The sequence below is a fragment of the Hyla sarda genome, chromosome 6 (assembly GCF_029499605.1).
Source record: "Hyla sarda isolate aHylSar1 chromosome 6, aHylSar1.hap1, whole genome shotgun sequence".
NCBI lineage: Eukaryota > Metazoa > Chordata > Amphibia > Anura > Hylidae > Hyla > Hyla sarda.
The window spans coordinates 49,268,097-49,286,868 of NC_079194.1; the positions used below are offsets into that span (position 1 = coordinate 49,268,097).

Sequence of the window (18,772 nt, forward strand, 5' to 3'; positions counted from 1 at the left end):
CAAAACATAGACCTTAAAAATGGGACAACCCTTATCATGTGACTAACAACCATATCAAAGGTCCTTTACACTAAATATATAACTTATACACATTATGGGGGAACACTGCAGGTGAGCCCTGAGGACGTACAGGTATTCAACCTGACAGGACTGTAGGAGTATATCCCGTAGTGGGACATTACACGACGTTCCATTTGCAAGGACAAGTGCTGACGGTTGGGAGTATAGCGAGGAGATCGCTGGGAGCATATCTCCCCCAAAACCCATCACTCGGAGCACTGAAAAAGCAAAGGACCACCGCAGCCTGTCAAAGGCCTTCTCGGCATCTAATGCGGGGATTACGGCAGGGGTGTAGGAAATTTCTATATGGTGAAAGAGGTGTAGCAATTTTCTGGTGTTGTCTGATGTTTGTCTACCCGCTACGAAGCCAGATTGGTCGGGGCATATAAGGGAAGGGAGAACTACCGATAGTCTATTTGCTAACAGTTTGGCACAGATTTTTATATTCTGATTCAAGAGGGAGATTGGTCTGTAGTTTTGAGGTAGATTTTCCAGGTTTGGGGATGGTAGTGATCAGGGCTTGTAAACTTTCTTTCAGAAGCTGTCCCGTCGAGATGGCTTGGCGGAAGAAGTCGTGAAGGGGAGGGAGGCACGAAATTGTTTATAATACCCACTAGGGAAGCCATCCGGGCCTTTGTCCAATGGTAGTGTGCGTATGATGTAGTCAATGTCCGCCGACTGGACATCCCTGTTTAATTCCGTTAATTGGGCATCTGAGAGTTTGGGGAGGTTGAGTTTTAGTAAGTAAGCTTGGATAGCAGAAGAGGCATTGGGGAGAGTGAGTAAGGAATCTTGCAAATTATAAAGGTGTGAATAGAATGCTTGAAAACCAACAGCTATATCTTTAGGCGTGTATAGTTTGATTTGAGTATCGGGGTGTATGACCATAGGTATGCGTGATCGCAGGTTTTGAGACTTGAGACGGTGAGCTAGAAGCTTTCCAACCTTATTGTCCTGAGCGTAGTATACCGCTCTCATTTTCCGATAGGCTTTTTCATAGGCAGACAACATAAAGCAACGAAGATCACGTCTCAAGGCCCCAAGTTGCGCTGCAACTGCGTTAGCGGGGGTAGTCTTGTTGGTAGCTTCTAGATCCTTAATTATTGATAACAGATTCGTCATCTGAGTGTCCCTCTGTTTTTTAAGCATTGAACTACATTTTATGCACAACCCTCTAACGACTGCTTCATCACAGTTCCACAATGTAAACGGACAAGAGACAGATAGACTGTTTGTTTGAAAATATTCAGAAATATCTGTTTGCAACCGTTGGGAATATTCCCTGTGGGACAGGAAGAACTGGCTGAGGTGCCACATGTGGGCCTGAGGAGAGGAGATAGTGTCTGCCAATGTCAGCGTGATTGCTGCGTGGTCAATCCAGGAGATCGTTTCAATAGGAGAGCTGATAGAGGACTGCAGTAGGGGGCTGCCCACAAGGAACATGTCCAATCTAGCATAAGTATTATGAGCCGCAGAAAGGAAGGTGTACTCCTTTGTGATGTATTGTGTATATAGGAAATGTAAAATATGTGTAGCTCACTTAGGAAAAAAGGAATAATGTGCTTGAGGTTAAAGGTGTTGCCTTCACCCAAAAGGCCTAATGTAATATGTAGAAATTATAAATATAAAATATTTATGTGAACCAGTCCTCAAAAGCACAGGGGAGAGAAGAAGGAAAAGACTAGTGGGGATGGGATCCAAGAAATGGTCTTTATTATATAAAAAGGATATATATGACCAATCGCCTAGCAGGGCCCTTGCTAAAGGCGAATGACATATACTGGGTAAAAAAAAAATAGATATAATAAAAAATACAGAATATAGTAGGATTAAAATGAAATAAATATGATGGGTAAGTAGCACCAAAGAAAATTCATTAATTAAATATCTGCTGCATATATCAGGAGAAAACGTTCTCAGTCCATATAATTCATAGGGATATTTCAATGAAAAATCCACAAGAAATGTCCAGAATGAAAAGTCACAATTAGTTTGGATGTGTCCGGAGTAACGGTATATGGTAGTGAGTGTAGCGACAATAGCTACAATAGGAAATTCATGGACAGGTAATGCAGACAATGTGGCAAACACTGTCAGCGATGAAGATGTCAAGTCTCGGTGCACAGCACCACTCACCCTCCTTTGGAGTCCTCAGGTCCGGGCACCTATAGCTACTGAAGAAAAGTCCCGCAGCCTTGAAACGCGTCTAGCCCATTATCTGCACCTTATCCATAAGTGTATATCACTTCAAATAGACTGTATCTGCCATATTCCAATTGCAACAGCTGGATGCCCGCGATTCCGGGACCACTGCTGCACGCACGCTGTTAGCACCTTATTCATACATGCAATCCGCACCACCTGTTACCTGCATCCTCTCACAGCCCCGGTCGGCAGAGTTACTCCTGGACATCATCCTCCCCAATGCCGGACGCCTCCCGTGCCAGCCCAGGACACTCGGACCCCCGGAGATTCAGCCATTCACCCAGCATACCACCCAGGTGGGCATTGATATCCAGAGTGCCGGACTCAGCCGTGCCAGCCCGGACCTGAGGACTCCAAAGGAGGGTGAGTGGTGCTGTGCACCGAGACTTGACATCTTCATCGCTGACAGTGTTTGCCACATTGTCTGCATTACCTGTCCATGAATTTCCTATTGTAGCTATTGTCGCTACACTCACTACCATATACCGTTACTCCGGACACACCCAAACTAATTGTGACTTTTCATTCTGGACATTTCTTGTGGATTTTTCATTTGAAATATCCCTATGAATTATATGGACTGAGAACGTTTTCTCCTGATATATGCAGCAGATATTTAATTAATGAATTTTCTTTGGTGCTACTTACCCATCATATTTATTTCATTTTAATCCTACTATATTCTGTATTTTTTATTATATCTATTTTTTACCCAGTATATTCCATTCGCCTTTAACAAGGGCCCTGCTAGGCGATTGGTCATATATATCCTTTTTATATAATAAAGACCATTTCTTGGATCCCATCTCCACTAGTCTTTTCCTTTTTCTCTCCCCTGTGCTTTTGAGGACTGGTTCACATAAATATTTTATATTTATAATTTCTACATGTATTGTGTATATGCCAAATATCATAATGATCATGCTTCCAAGTCCAGGGAGAGAGCGACAGAGAAAGGAGACGGGAGTGGGAGGTCAAGTCAATGGTAGGGTCCATTACCGTGTCCATTACCACATAGTACTAGGGTACCCCAGGGAGACTTATTGGCCAATTTTAAAAAGAGAGTCAAGAAATCTGCCCTTAGGATCAGACACTGCCTCTTGCAATTGGAAAGCCTCTGTGTTCCCAATCCCCACAAGCACACCTCTAGATTTTGAAGTATAGTGAGATTGAAAAATATGTGAAAATCCAGGGTTCTTTACATGGTGTGCATCCCCGAAGAGAAGATGAGTCTCTTGAGCACAGATGATGTCGCAATGTAAGGATTTAACCTCTCTCCAGAAGTGCAAATGTTTGTGTGGGGCATTGAGGCCCTTAACATTTAGGCTAGCCAAGTTTATCACCATTAAAAATCATCAAATATAACAGTAAGGAGGAGAGAAGGCGCCCCCTCAGATAGAGCAGGTAAGGCACTTATGTATGGTAGAGTAGTGCAGATTGGTGCATAGAAAAAAAACATAAAACTGCAGGAGAACCAAAGAAACAACATAAAATAAACAGTCAGTAGTGCATGGTGCCTTGGGAAGGAACCAGCACTTTTGGAAGGGAAACAGTCCACACTGAAACCGGAGAGGGACAGATCACCAGTAGGGCCCCACACCCGAAATAAGGAGAAGGTAATATTTACCGCCTCTTGGGTATCAAGCAGTGGACCAGTCCTGGGTCAAACGGGCTTGGGAAGCCGCAGTCGAGGGATGAGCTCCTGCAAACAGATTCCATGTTTGTAGGAGCTCACGGCCTTCCTCAGGAGTCTAACAACATGGATGGAGTCCCCTTTCTTTATCAGCAGGTGAACCAGAAAGCCCCAGCGAAATGTTATATTGGTGGAGCACAGAGCTTGTGTCACCGGTTGGAGCAGTCTCCTTGCTTGTAAAGTAGATGCCGATAGATCCGCATAGACAGCAACCTGGTGATATGAAGATGGTAAGCTACCTTCTCTGCGAGAGATTTCCATTATTTATCATTTTATTGTGAAGAAGTGTACTCTTGCTAGGATATCTCTCTGTATAGTGTCTGGGAGATGCCTCGGGCAGGGAATCCTTTGAGCTCTGTCCACTTCAGCTTCATGGATAGTGCAAGATGATAGCACCGTCTGGATGAGAGAGCGGACATAATTGGGGATTTCAGCAGGAGAGATGGAATCTGGAATGCCGCACAATAAGATGTTGCTGCGGCGGCTCCTGTCTTCGAGATCTGCAACTTTTGTTCTGAGCGCAGCTACTTCTTCTTCTAGATCTGTATGAGAGTCAATAAAATTATTATGAGAGGAGGAAAATTCTTCAAATTTGTTTTCCATGTGGTCTACTCTTTCGCCCAGGTCTTTCACAGAGGCCACGACAGGAGCCACAATAGGATTCATATCCAGGAGAACCGTTTGGCGTAAGACCAGTAGCATGGATTTCATGGTAACATCTGTGAGAGCCTCCCATTCACTGTGATAGAGTCCAGAGCTTCATCACCTGCTGTAGAATGCAGGGTTAATGGATCCTCAGTGTCCATGAAAGAGGCCTGTGACTGCGGTAAGGCTGCATGCGAATGCGCAGCGGGGCTAGAGACAGAAGCCCCCGGAGAATCCAGGTGTGTTTGCCGGTCTGTGCCTGCGGGGAGGAGTGCAGCTGCCGATAGGGAGCGAGACAGGGACCCCGGTGAATGCTGGGGCAGTGCTCCCGAAGGAGAGAGATGGTGGAGCGCTGGGTCAGAAGAAGCCCTGTGCGGCAGTGTGCTTTCTGTGTGGCATGCGTCAAGGCAGGCAGCTGAGGAGGAAGCCAGAGGGACCGCACGAGGAGAGCTGCCGGTGTTATTTTGAGAAGTGTGGGGTGCCTGGGTAAGGCTGAATTTTGCAAGAGATACCCGCCCCGCATGTTTCTTTCTCTTCACCAGCATGTCGAGTAAGGTGTCAGGCCGGTCTGGAGCCAGAAATGCGTCAGTAAGTGCTGGGAATAGTTGCTAGAACGGGTGTTGGGTACGCAGCACTTCCACTAGTCGACCATCCGCTCCGGCAGCCAGGCCATGCCCCTCTGAAGGCGATATTCTAAACCAGCATGCATCTTTATTTTTTTCAACAAAACAATGGACACCTCAACGTAACCTGATGGACACTATTATAGATCACTGGTGTCCAGGATACAATGGAGCTATCACTGTTTTAATTTTATGTTTCTGCTCTTATGAAGGAACATAAAAACAAAAATCCCAACGTAGGTGTGGACACAGCCTTATTGTATTGATCATCATAAATAAAATGGAGCAGTTCAACTCATATAGGAAAATTATTTGACTGTCATGTGGAGTCAAGAAGGGTTTATTCCTCATGTGACATAACTAAACATTTACCTAGGACATTTAGTTGAAAGTTTTTCCTTTTCTCTCCAGCAGCATTGGAAACCACACAGCGGTATCGTCCAGCATCGGAAAGTGCAGCGTGTAAAAAGCGCAGGATCATCCCACCTGAGGAAAATATAAAATGCCACCCATTAGCAAAAATTCTTTCTTTCATGGTGTACATGCTATATGATCTGCATTGAAGGCACCTTATGGAATCTTTAATGAAGTCATGGACATACTTATAATATGGTGTAGCCTGCTGATTAGAGTCATTATTGTAGTAATATTAATATAATAATGATAAGACAATAAATACTTAGCACTCAGTGTTCACAATATTACAGAATATATTTAGTATCAGCAATGTGCATTACCTGACATTACTTGGGGAGTCTGGTGAGAAGTAATAGGATGGTCATCTTTGAACCATGTTATTTTAGGTGGAGGAATGCCTGAAACTTCACATGTAAGAGTAACTGGATTTTTTTCCACAACACTTATATTTTCATATTCCTGAAATTGTCCAGAGAAAGCTGGGGGGACTAAAAATACAAATGTACAAAGGTTAAACTTACATTCTGGAAGAAAGAAAAAAAAAACATGAGTTACTCTTCATTCTATATGTGCCTGTTGAGGGTTTTGCTAGCAGTTCATGATAATTTGTATATTACGAATTTACGCATATGCGAAAAAAACGTGAATATTACGAATATTCGAATTTAGCGAATATATGACGAATATTTGTCCATATATTTGCGAAATATCGCAAATTCGAATATAGCCTATGCCGCTCAACACTACTGGAGAGAACACAAAGACACAAAGGAAGAGAGACAAGTGGGGGAAAAAAAGACAGAAAGACAAAGAACTCTCTCCCACACAGGACCAATGGCTATCCAAGACGATGAGATGGGCCATTCAACTTTCCTAAGAGCAGAAGTGAAGTTCTTAAATAGACTTGGTAAGAGACACAAAAGTAGTATTCCATTTAATTAAGACTAATTTGGATAATGTGGATGGAATTATACCATTTAGATTGGGGAATTAATAAAATAAAATAGTTAATTATCTCCATATTGAGATTATAGCTTTAGGATATTGTGAGACTTCATTCTACCTGCAGAAGAATCAGGACTCATAATCTATCATTAAATAATTGCTTAGACATTGATTGAATTCCTACTCGCCAAACTAAGTGTTATAAGTAAATTTCCCACACAGGAAACTTGTTTCAAGTTCTTCCTCCTAAAATATAGTCTAGCGAGATCATAAAACTCTGCTATTTGTCTTAATGTCTTACCAAAGTCATGTTTAGAAAATAGTCCAGAATGGGGCGGAAGTATATTGAATTTCTTCCATGTATATATCCTTATATGGATTTGCCCATTCATGGAATCATGTGATTTGTAGTTGGTTAGAAGGGGGCGGAGTGTATTTAGCATTCCATATTGAGATGTCCATAATTAGATATTGCCCATCTTGATATCATGAGGGTCCTCTGAATAGAGTGATATGTAACCTTTATCTTAAATGATATTTCTAATCTAGTAGCTTTTGTTTCATTGTAACTAGTTACTTACTACTCACATGTATTGTTCTACTATATGTAGTCAATTAACAAGCTTGAAATGTTTACTAATATATCTAATTGATATTCATTTGCATATATCATTGTGTTTATTACTCATTTATGTTTATAACCTTATAACCGATAAATCTGCATACTTTTATAATACCTGTGTATTATTGTATATTGCAAATCAACATCCTTAACCCCTTAACGACCAAGGACGTATATTTACGTCCTTGGCCGGCTCCCATGATATAACATGGGGTCACGCGGTGACCCCTCGTCATATCGGGTCGGTCCCGGCATGTATCTGAAGTGGGGACCCGCGATCGCTGCCGCGCGCTATTAACCCTTTAGACGCGGCGTTCAAAGTTGAACCCTGCGTCTAAAACGAAAGTAAAACCTTCCCGGCTGCTCAGTGGGGCTGATCGGGACCACCGCAGTGAAAATGCGGTGTCCCGGTCAGCTGGGACGCGGGCGGAGGCCCTCTTACCTTCCTCTGGTGTGTCCCTTCGGCGATTGATTGCTCCAAGCCTGAGATGCAGGCTTGAGCAATCGACCGCCGATAACACTGATCAATGCAAAGCTATGGCTTTGCAGTGAACAGTGCTGCCAATCAGTGTATGCAGTGTTATAGCCCCCTATGGGAGCTATAACACTGCAAAAAAAAAGTGTAAAAAAAAGTTAATAATAGTTCAAATCACCCCCCTTTTCCCATGAAAAAAAACCACCATGTATATAAAAATAAATATAAACATATGTGGTATCGCCGGGTGCGTAAATGTCCAATCTATAAAAATAAATCATTAATTAAACCGCATGGTTAATGGCGTACATGCAAAAAAAATTCCAAAGTCCAAAATTACATATTTTTTTATATCATGAAAAAATGAATAAAAAACGATCAAAAAGTCTGATCAATACAAAAATGATACCGCTAAAAACTTCAGATCATGGCGCAAAAAATGTGCCCTCATACTGCCCCATACGCAGAAAATGAAAAAAGTTATAAGGGTCAGAAGATGACAATTTTAAACGTATACATTTTCCTGCATGTAGTTATGATTTTTTCCAGAAGTACGACAAAATCAAACCTATATAAGTAGGGTATCATTTTAATTGTATGGACCTACAGAATAAAGATAAGGTGTCATTTTCACTGAAAAATGTACTGCGTAGAAACGGAAGCTCCCAAAATTTACAAAATTGTGTTTTTCTTCAATTTCATCGCACAATGATTTTTTTCCCGTTTCGCTAGATTTTTGGGTAAAATGACTGATATCACTGCAAAGTAGAATTGGTGGCGCAAAAAATTAGCCATAATATGGATTTTTAGGTGCAAAATTGAAAGGGTTATGATTTTTAAAAGGTGAGGAGGAAAAAACGAAAGGGCAAAAACCGAAAAACCCTGCGTCCTTAAGGGGTTAAGTGTTAATGTCTTCCCGTCATAGAAATAACTTTTTTATAATTCATATTTTAGTACCATAAATCATAATTCATAATTGAATTATTACCGCACAACACTTTCATATTATCTGTTATATCATACTCAAAATGCTAGACAGTGTATGAAGTATATAGGTATTCTAGGAAGAATATCAATAAAGTATAAAAGGTCAGAATCAAATACCCATATTTCATATTGTACAAAATAAATGTTATATATCACCTGGTCACTCTGCCACAATCTCTTAAAGGTACAGTGCATAAATCACTACATAACATACTATAGCAAGATATCACATTATAACAGGTCAGAACATTGTAGGCACTGAGCCTAACATATAGACAGTAGGTATGCCCAAGGCAATCTTTAGCCCACAGGACAACCTTTGGTGCTGGAAAACCACACACAAAGATTTAGAGCACAAAATCCACTACATATATACAAACTAAACGGGATGAGTATTAAACTCAGGGCGAGTTCACCACTCCTGGTGTGACGGAGCTTTCAAGGGCCACTAAGCACTCCGCAGGCATTCTGGGTAGGGGAATATGCAAATCAGCTCATTACATCACCTTCTCAGGCGATTAAAGCCAAGCCAGAACTCTCTCTACAGAAGGAAAGAGGACCCATCTGCAAATGGGTCCTCTTTCCTTCTGGAGAGAGAGTTCTGGCTTGGCATTAATCCCGATTAGCTTTTTATATTCCGTAACTGGAGCTAAGCTGATACCAGGGAACATTGCCTGAGAAGGTGATGTAATGAGCTGATTTGCATATTCCCCTATATATATATACATATATACACACATATATATTATATATAGTGGATTTTGTGCTCTAAATCTTTGTCTCTTGCCTCAAGATGTTGATATTTTGGTAAGTACAATGAAATCCCATTTCTAACAGTCTTCTAAGACCAATAAAGCTACTTACCAAGCACCTTCAGGGTGTATTTCTTATCAGCTTGTCCGGCCACATTCACCGCAACGCACACATAGTGACCGGAGTGTGAGAGCTCAATGTTTTCTACATGAAGTCGTCTTCCATTGTTGAGGAGTGTGAACCCTTCACCCTTAAGCAGAGGAGTGCCTTCTCTCAGCCAGGTCAACACTGGCACCGGATCTCCAATAGAGTCACATTCAAGAGTGACATTACTTCCTTGGATTTTTGCAATTTCAATAGGAACTTTTCCATTTTCAGATATAGTAGGGCGAACTGTGAAATATACTTTATAGTTATATATCCACACTGGGAGTTATAACAATGTAAAGCCTACAAGATTACATGAGTATACAAGTAACATTCCTAACCTTTACTTTTGTAGGAAAAAACATTAAGTCCAGCATCCAAAGCTTGTGAAAAAAAAAAGTGTTAATTTATTCAATAATACACTTCCAGCCTAAAAAATTGTATTCCCTATCCACAAGATAGGGGATAAGCATTGGAGCCCCCACGATTTCCAGAAGGGGACCCTGGCTCTCCCAGCTGCATGGAGCAATAGGCAGCATGTGCTCTGTGCACTCTATGGGAGCTCCAAGAAAACAGTACCCAAGTGTTGGACTCAGGTATCTCTATGGCTCTCAAAGACAATTCATAGAGTTGCAGACAACATGTGCTCCGTACAGCTGGGAAAATCAAAGCCCTGTTCTGTAGACTGTGGAGGTCCCAGCAGTCGGACCCCACAATCAAATGCTTATTCCCTATCCTGTGAAAAGTTGATACATTTTTTTGCTGGATAACGTCTTTAAAGTGGTACTCCAAAGGATAGGGGATAAGATGACTAATCGCGTGGGTGGGAGGGCGGGGGGGGGGGTCCGGCCGCTGGAACCCCCTCGATCTCCAGGTGGAACCCCGATGTTCTGAGTGTTTGTTCAGAACTCTGGGTTCGGGCGGCCGTGGTCATGGTTATCATGTCTATGGGCGGGGGCGTGACGAGTGACCACAGCCATCATGCCCCCTCCCATGGGCATGAATGGAGGGGGGCTGGCGTGATGTGACATCACAAACATTCAGAATGCCAGAAGGCCACACAAAGATCACTGGGATCCCAGTGGTCTCTGGGACCCCTGCGATCAGACATCTTATCCCCTATCCTTTTGATAGGGGATAAGATGTCCAGGGCGGAGTATACCTTTAAGGCTATGAGCAGACACAAGGTCTGTTTGCCATTTTTTTTTTTTAGGCATTTTTTTTAGCCTAAAGAAAGTGTAAAAATGCGATGAAAATGCTTTAAAGTTTTTAAAAGCATTTAATTCCTGTACATTTTATGGAAAATAAGAGGTGTCATTAGAAAGTACAACCGGTCCCACAAAAAAACAGCTACTAATATCATTCTGTAGATCAAAAATAATTCTAACTAATGTAGAGTTATGGCTTTGAGAGGAAGTAAACGGTTATGAAACTTTTTTTTATAATTTCTCATGAAATAGAATATAGTTTATTTATATTCTCTACCATCAGTGAGTGATCAGACAGAGAATTTCCACTTGCTGGTTACATTCCCATCTGACATATTTAAGGGGAATTTGCCTATGGCAAATTTTCTGGCTGCCCTATTTATATAGGTGAAGCATGCCGAAATTCTTGTGTTTGCATTCAAAACAAACTCATTCACATGAATGGAACTGATTTTCATATGCAAAAATTTCTGCAAAAAAAATCTGCCGCATGTGAATCCATTCATATGGAGCATCGACAGAATTTGGTTACTTGTAAGGAATCCAGGAGCGGACAGCACCGACTGAATCAGTTAACACTAGGACCACTTGGACATTGCCGGTTTCCATAGATGGAAATGTATTCTGTGCAGTATTCTGCCGAAAAAAATGAACAAAATGAAGAATGAAGATCATTCTTTTGGAGGAGGAATTTTAGTGTCGGTAAGCATTTCCACTGAAGTGAGTGTACACTGTGCAGCAGAATCCCATTGATAGCAATTTAAAGCAGAATTCCACTCAAAAATTTCGGAGTTTGGATCCAACCCTGTTACCATGACATATAAAATGTAGCAAATGTCTTTTTATGTAATTTTATCATAATAATTCCAACTGTTTTTCCCCATTAGGAAATAGTTGTATTCCACTATTTGATACCTTTTCAAATAGAAAATAGAATATTAAAGGGGTACTCCGGTGGAAACTTTTTTTTTTTTTAAATCAACTGGTGCCAGAAAGTTAAACAGATATGTAAATTACTTCTATAAAAAAAATCTTAATCCTTCCAGGAAATTCTTTTCTTTTTGGAACACAGAGCTCTCTGCTGACATCATGAGCACAGTGCTCTCTGCTGACATCTCTGTCCATTTTAAGAACTTTCCAGAGTTGGAGAAACTCCCCATAGCAAACATATGCTGCTCTAGTCAGTTCCTAAAATGGACAGAGATGTCAGCAGAGAGCACTGTGCTCGTGATATCAGCAGAGAGCTCTGTGTTTCAAAAAGAAAATAATTTCCTCTGTAATATTCAGCAGCTAATAAGTACTGGAAGGATAAAAAAAAATTAATAGAAGTAATATGCAAATCTGTTTAACTTTCTGGAACCAGTTGATAAAAAAAAAAAAAAGTTTTCCACAGGAGTACCCCTTCAATATAACTGGAGATAACATTACTCCTGGGACATTTACCATAGACTGTCACATTATAATTCTTTCTCACTGTTCCTGCTGTGTTCATGGCAGTGCAAGTGTACGCTGCTTCATCCATCTTCATGGAGACTGAAATCTGGAGGTGGCGACCCCCAGATAGATGGCGGACACGACCTGACTCCTCTGGATTCAGTGGAAGACCTGCAAAACACAAGGCCTGAGTAAGGCTCTGTTCACACTGCCATCATGGCTTCAGTTTTTAATTACATAATCGGTATGAAGGATCCCAATGAATCCTGAGGGATTCCTTGATGCTGCATACTGTGCTATCAAAAACAACAGAACCCCAACAGAACACAATACTGACTCATGTGAACAGGGCCCAAAGCAGTTTGATGAACAGATTTACTATATATATATATATATGTGTATATATATATATATATATATATATATATATATATATATATAAATATAAATATATATAGTTATTTAAGATAAGAGTAATGTAAGATAAGGGCCTCTTTATATTCATGCAGCACAACCAAGTGTTGTTTAATGGTTCTTTTCACTATTAAAGAACCACAGGGTTTAGCATCAATTTCTGAATGATGTGGGTTCCACCTCTGGACCTATCTTGAGAGCCCACCCCTCTGACTCCCTACAGTCTGGTTGCTGACACCAGAAGACCCAATACAGCCATAACTCCCCTTGATGTTAATGGGAGTTGCATTAACATTGTAGAACAGCGAGCTACTCTATTTTCGTAACTCCCATTAACCTCTATGGGAGTTATAACTTTTTGGTGGCCACAAGCAAGCCGGAGAAGGTCTATCTAGAGATAGGTGCAGGTCTCAGAGGTGGGACCTGCATCTTTGATACAATTATGGAATAGCCTGTCAATATTCTAATATACTGGAGGAAAAATGACATGGACTACTATAGTGACTACAATCTACAAGGGCATCTTTTGAAACAAGAGGCCTATAAGGTATATAAGGAAAGATAAGCACTAAACATGCTCTAGAATTTTAGTATACTTAAAATAAAATAAATAAAACTTGAGATAAATAAAGACCCCCGCCACATAACGCTATATCGATCAAAGCTCTAAGTAACATATACTACTAACCATTTTTTGTCCAGGTAAGTGCAGGAGCGGGAATGCCGCTGGAATCGCACACAAGGCTTATTAGCGATCCTTCAAAAACGGTGACAACACTTCCTTCAGCTGAACCTTTGATCTTCGGGGGCACTAAGGTTTGGTTAATATGAGAAATATCAGCAATATTAAAGGAAAGACATTTAAAGAAATGTTTCAATTAACAATGGATATATATATTTATATACATTAATATTGCCTGGGATATGAGATTAGAATTAAGGCTTGTCTCTTTTTTTCCTGAAACAGTGCTACTCTTGTCTGTAGGTTGGGCCTTAGTCCAATTTGACTCTTATAAGCATACCTGTACCTTCAAAAGATTTCTAAAAACCTGCCTTGTTTTTTTTTTTTACATTTACCCTTTTAACAAGGTGATTTTAGTGCTCCCGCTGCTATTATTGAGCCCTTGAGAGGAGCTGTTTACCACACAAGTTCTTTCTTCCCCTTACTTCTCTGACTAATGACAGGACAGCACCTATTCCTCTCTGCTATGCCATGACATCGTGCTGATGAAAGTGCATTGGGGTGAACAGGCTAGCACTGTGCTAGTGGATGATTTACACAATACAGTATTATAGATTACTTGTGGAGGGAGAAGAGGCAGAAAGGAAAGAAACAGCAACAACACAGAAAGGAAGAGGTCACACTAAGCACTGAACTGCTGCTGATGATGACAAGCCTGCAGAATAAAGGGAGGGTGTGGGTCAGGTAACATTAAAAGGCAGCACTGTAGTGTATGTTCAGTAGTAGGATCCCTGGTATTTACCAAAAGAACAGCTGCCCATAAAATTTATGGGTGATCAGAGATGAGAGGGAAGCCTTGATCTACCTCTAGGCACAATGTGGATCCTCTGGAGGAGGCTTCATGTGTTCCATCTGGTGTCTCTGATACTAAAGATGGGTTTCCCTTAATAACAGGCAGTGAAAAACAGATTGTGGTGAAGTGGGACATCTAGTGACTTAGACTTTAGCACTTTTTATGGGGTAAGGAATCATTTTTGGCAAATTAAGTGATATATAATTATGTTAGGAATCACAATTGCCGTCACGTGGAGGGAAGTTGTTTGAAATGACAGTGACCATTTAAGACCAAGTGGGCCTTTTTCACACATTCCAAGAGCCATATATTAAATAATAAATCACTAAATGCCACTGGCATCCTGCAATAGTGTTGCAGGGCGGTATTAGCAGGATTCTTTACCAAACCCGCAAGTTGATAGCACAGCATTGGTTGCGCCCTTTACCGCCCACTATTTCAGAATTGACTGTTAAATTAAATCACACTATTAGAGTAGAAAAAGGGGTCTACATAAAGAGGAAAGCGGAGCGTAAATTTGAGGCGATTTGGGGCCCTTGGTTAGACACTCCGGGGTTGCCGTCTGCGTATCTGCGTAGAAGTCCTATGGAGGTGCTTTTAGAGGGGGCGAGGGGTCCCCGCCGTTGATAGGCCTATGCCTTATTGACCATTTCTATAGATGTTATGCTTTTTTATTGGTTTCCTGGTTGACCTGGCATATCTATGTTGTCTGCGTCTGCTACACTGTCCGCCCTTCTGTGTTGCATTACACCCTGAGTTGCACCCTGAGATGCATGGTGTTTTTTGAGACTACTCTATGTTCTTCTTTTTTCTTTACTATAGGAGAGAGGACACTGGGATTGGGGGGAGGGGGTGGGTATTGGCCTTTTTTTGTGGGTGGGTGGGAAGGGGGGAATTTGGGGATGTTGGTCTGTATTGTTTATTTTTCTTGTATGAAAAAGTTGTTTAATAAAAATTTTCGGAGTAAAAAAATAAATAAATAGTGTTGCAGGGCACTGGTGGGCTAAATAAGAGGGCCCCATACCTGTATCAAACTTCTTAAATGCTGTAGGAGGTATTAACTGCAACATCTAGGAGGTTAAATGGCTGATTTTAGGGATAAATCTGTTCCCACCCATAGCAGAAGGACGTGAAAGGGGTCCCACCCATAGCAGAAGGATGTGAAACTGTTCCAAACGCTGGAGCCAGTGCCGGGGGGCATAGACTTGCATTGAGGGGGCGGGGCGTGATGAAATGCGGGGGTGGGACTATGACGTCACGAGCTCCCGGTGCCGGGAGCAGTGGCGTACCCCTTTAAGGATGGTAAATTGCAACTGGCAATCACTACCAATGGAACAGGAACAGCTCCTGTGCCCATGTTACCCACCAGCTGTACCATTACATTCTATTGTAGTAAGAACATCATGGTAAGGATAGAATATTAAGCCCATATGGAAAGGGTTAGAAACACACCCTTTCTTATAATCTTAAATAACGATGTTTAATCAATTGAAATCCAAACGTGTAAAATAGAGCAAAAACAGCATACCCAAAATATTCACATTATAGTTTTTTTCAGTCTTTCCTGCGACATTGACAGCCTCACAAGAATATCGCCCAGCGTCTTTTACTTGAGCATCTTCAATCTGTAAAACATTTCAGAGTTTGGTAACTATTATTCCAAGAGGAGCAGTCATTATACAAGACACTTTACAGTAAATTAATGTAGCAGAAACAGAAAGAATTGAAATTTAAAGGGGTTATCCCAGAAGCCCTGCACTCTCAGAAATACTATGCAATTTTTTCTTTTTTACATGAGATCACCATTTTCCAATTGGTAAACCACATATTCCATGAGCTTGGCAGCCCAAGAGGAAAGCCATAGAACTGCAGCTAAGGTACAAAGACTGAAGTGTACACTGTGCATGTTCACCCTAAGCAAACCGCATATGTGCAGTCTGACCACAAAGAGCGAAAAAGGGAATTCTATAGTAAAATACGGTAGCTGAAATCGATTACCTTATTCCATAAACTAGCATATTAGAACAACATGTCATAAAGAATTGGCTTACTTGTAGAACGCTCCCATCATTATAAATGTTCACACCAGCTTTGGTTAGCAGAGGCCTCCAGTCTTTGTACCAGGTCAGCACAGGCGGGGGGACTGCGTTGCTTTCACATTTTAGCACCAGTGTGTCATTCACCATGACTGATACATTTTGCTCTTCACCCATGATGTTGGGAGGCACTGCAGCGGGGAAAGATGTCATCAGAGGATAAAATAAGATTTAGAGAACCAAATTCATACATATCACGTGTATGTCCCCTAGACTGAAAACACTTATATGATGGAAGGTTTGGTAAGTAGAGAATATGAAACTTGTGACCTAGATCCAAGCACAGGCCTACAGGCAAAATGATGAGAGAAATGAAGTGTGCCTCCAGCTTCTCCAAGGATAATGAGGTCACGACTAAGAGCTGTTGCCAGCTCGAAACGCGTCAGTTTCATGTCATCTTATCATTTTACTTTTTCTTTTGGTGTTTTAACTGCTCATTTTCCTTGGAAGAGCTAGAGGTACAATTTGTTTCTCTCATCTGCTGCATTTCCCATTAATTTCAGTGGGACAGTTTACAATCATCCAGCATCTCAATTTTGATGTCGGATGGTTGGACATGCCAGAGGGCACCAGACAGGGGAACTCAGCTTGCTGCATTCCCCATTCTGGCAATCAGAAATAATGGAGGCCGGTGTAATGAAGAATTCTGTTTCTTGAAGAGTTCTGTGTCTTGAACAGCTGATGAAAATGACACCAAATATATTAGAATCTTTGCATCAACGTTCTGTCCCCAAAAAACTATTATCTATAATTTGTACTATATTTGTGGTAGTGGGGTGTGATGAGGGCAGTTGTTGTTACCCTAGGGGCAGATGGCATTAACCCCTTGTATTCATGATGCCAGGGCATGGTTTATCCTCGATGCTACCTGAAGGTATACCGCTAGATCCTGGGCTAGGCACTGGGGCAATAATGACTACGACTCCAAGTTACGGATAACGGAAACTTTACTGATGGTAGACAGATGGTAAAGTCTATACAGTTCAGCCAGGGCCCACGGAGGTGATCAGTGACTCAGAGACCTTAAAGGGTACCTCTCATCAAATAAACTTTTGATATATTTTAGATTAATGAAAGTTGAATAACTTTCCAATAGCATGTTAATGAAAAATATGCTTCTTTCTATTGTATTTTTCCCGATCAGTCCTGTCAGCAAGCATTTCTGACTCATGCTGGAGTCCTAAACACTCAGAGCTGCCAGCCTGCTTTGTTCACAGCCAAACAGGCTGTGAACAAAGCAGGCTGGCAGCTCTGAGTGTTCTCCTTTGTGAACAAAGCAGACTGGCAGCTCGTAGTGTTTAGGACTCCAGCATGAGTCTGAAATGCTTGCTGCCAGGACTGGTAGGGAGACCCCTAGTGGTCATTTCTTCAAAGTGGAAAATTAAATAGAAAGAAGCATATTTTTTTAATAACATGCAATTGTAAAGTTATTCTGCATACATTAATCTATAATATATAAAAAGGTACCCTTTAAGGACTTGCTGGGACTTGTAGTAGGACTGGACAATTTAATGCAGGCCACGCTGACTTGACAGTTGCTGACAGGGACTGACTTGACTTGACTGATGACTGACAATGCTGTGACTGTAGATTACTTGCAATTTATTGTGGCTGCAGACTGGACTTGAGGCCTCCAATGACTCTGGACACACACACTAGGACTCGACTTCACTGCACTGGACCTCAGCTTAGCAGAAAGAGCAGAGCTCAAAGAGAATGAGAGAGCTCCTCCCAGGGCTTATATGGGGGAGACTAGCAGGGAGCCCATAGGTGACCCCTGGGATCACTTGGTCACTGGTACCTCCTGGGTAACAACAGGTGGCACAGTGCTGCAAAGACTTACTAGTGTTTATGCCAGAGACTATATATAGTATACTTATTTATTCATATGTATTTATATATATTTATTTATTTATATATACATATTTATATATATATATATATATATATATATTTACATTTGTTTGCACATCTTTATTTCTGTTATGTTTTATTAAAATTTTAGTTTCAAAATTTTAATTAAAGGGAACCTGTCACCAGATTTTACCATATGACGTATAATGTTTGGCCACATTCTGGCTATGATGGGCAGAATAGAAGCTGATATTGCTAAATGTACCAGCCTGCCTGTGGATTTTACTTTACAAATACAACTTACCAAACACAGATAAGTCAAAATCCTTTTGTTGTTCTCCAGCAGCATTTAGCGCCACACACGTATATTTCCCCGAATCTCCAACTTGTGCATTTGTTAATGTGAGGACCCTGCCACCCGAAGAAATCTACGACACATGAATACAAGAGATTTGATCAGATAAAGTGAATATATTAGGATAAACAACAACCCTAAATAATGTATAGAACAAATCATGTACAGTATGCATGGGAATACAAATTGGGCCCAGTCAGCCTCTATGTCATTCTATGCCGGCCAGTCTCCAGATTGACAGTTGTCTCCATAGAATTAAAAGGTACAAATCAATGAACAAGGTCACATTGTCATTTTCAAGGTG

General features: G+C 41.1%; 1 protein-coding gene across 3 annotated transcripts in view; it reads right to left on the minus strand.

Moving 5' to 3' along the window:
* Positions 1-18,772, minus strand: part of HMCN1 (hemicentin 1) — a 443,635-nt gene that overhangs the window by 209,958 nt on the left and 214,905 nt on the right. For all 3 annotated transcript variants that reach the window (XM_056523646.1, XM_056523647.1, XM_056523648.1), the window contains 8 exons: positions 18,418-18,541; positions 16,215-16,390; positions 15,692-15,788; positions 13,317-13,439; positions 12,224-12,385; positions 9,537-9,818; positions 5,964-6,131; positions 5,599-5,712 (listed from right to left, as the gene is read on the minus strand). In XM_056523646.1, the coding sequence (XP_056379621.1) occupies positions 5,599-5,712; positions 5,964-6,131; positions 9,537-9,818; positions 12,224-12,385; positions 13,317-13,439; positions 15,692-15,788; positions 16,215-16,390; positions 18,418-18,541 (1,246 nt within the window). The remainder of the gene's footprint in view (positions 1-5,598; positions 5,713-5,963; positions 6,132-9,536; positions 9,819-12,223; positions 12,386-13,316; positions 13,440-15,691; positions 15,789-16,214; positions 16,391-18,417; positions 18,542-18,772) is intronic.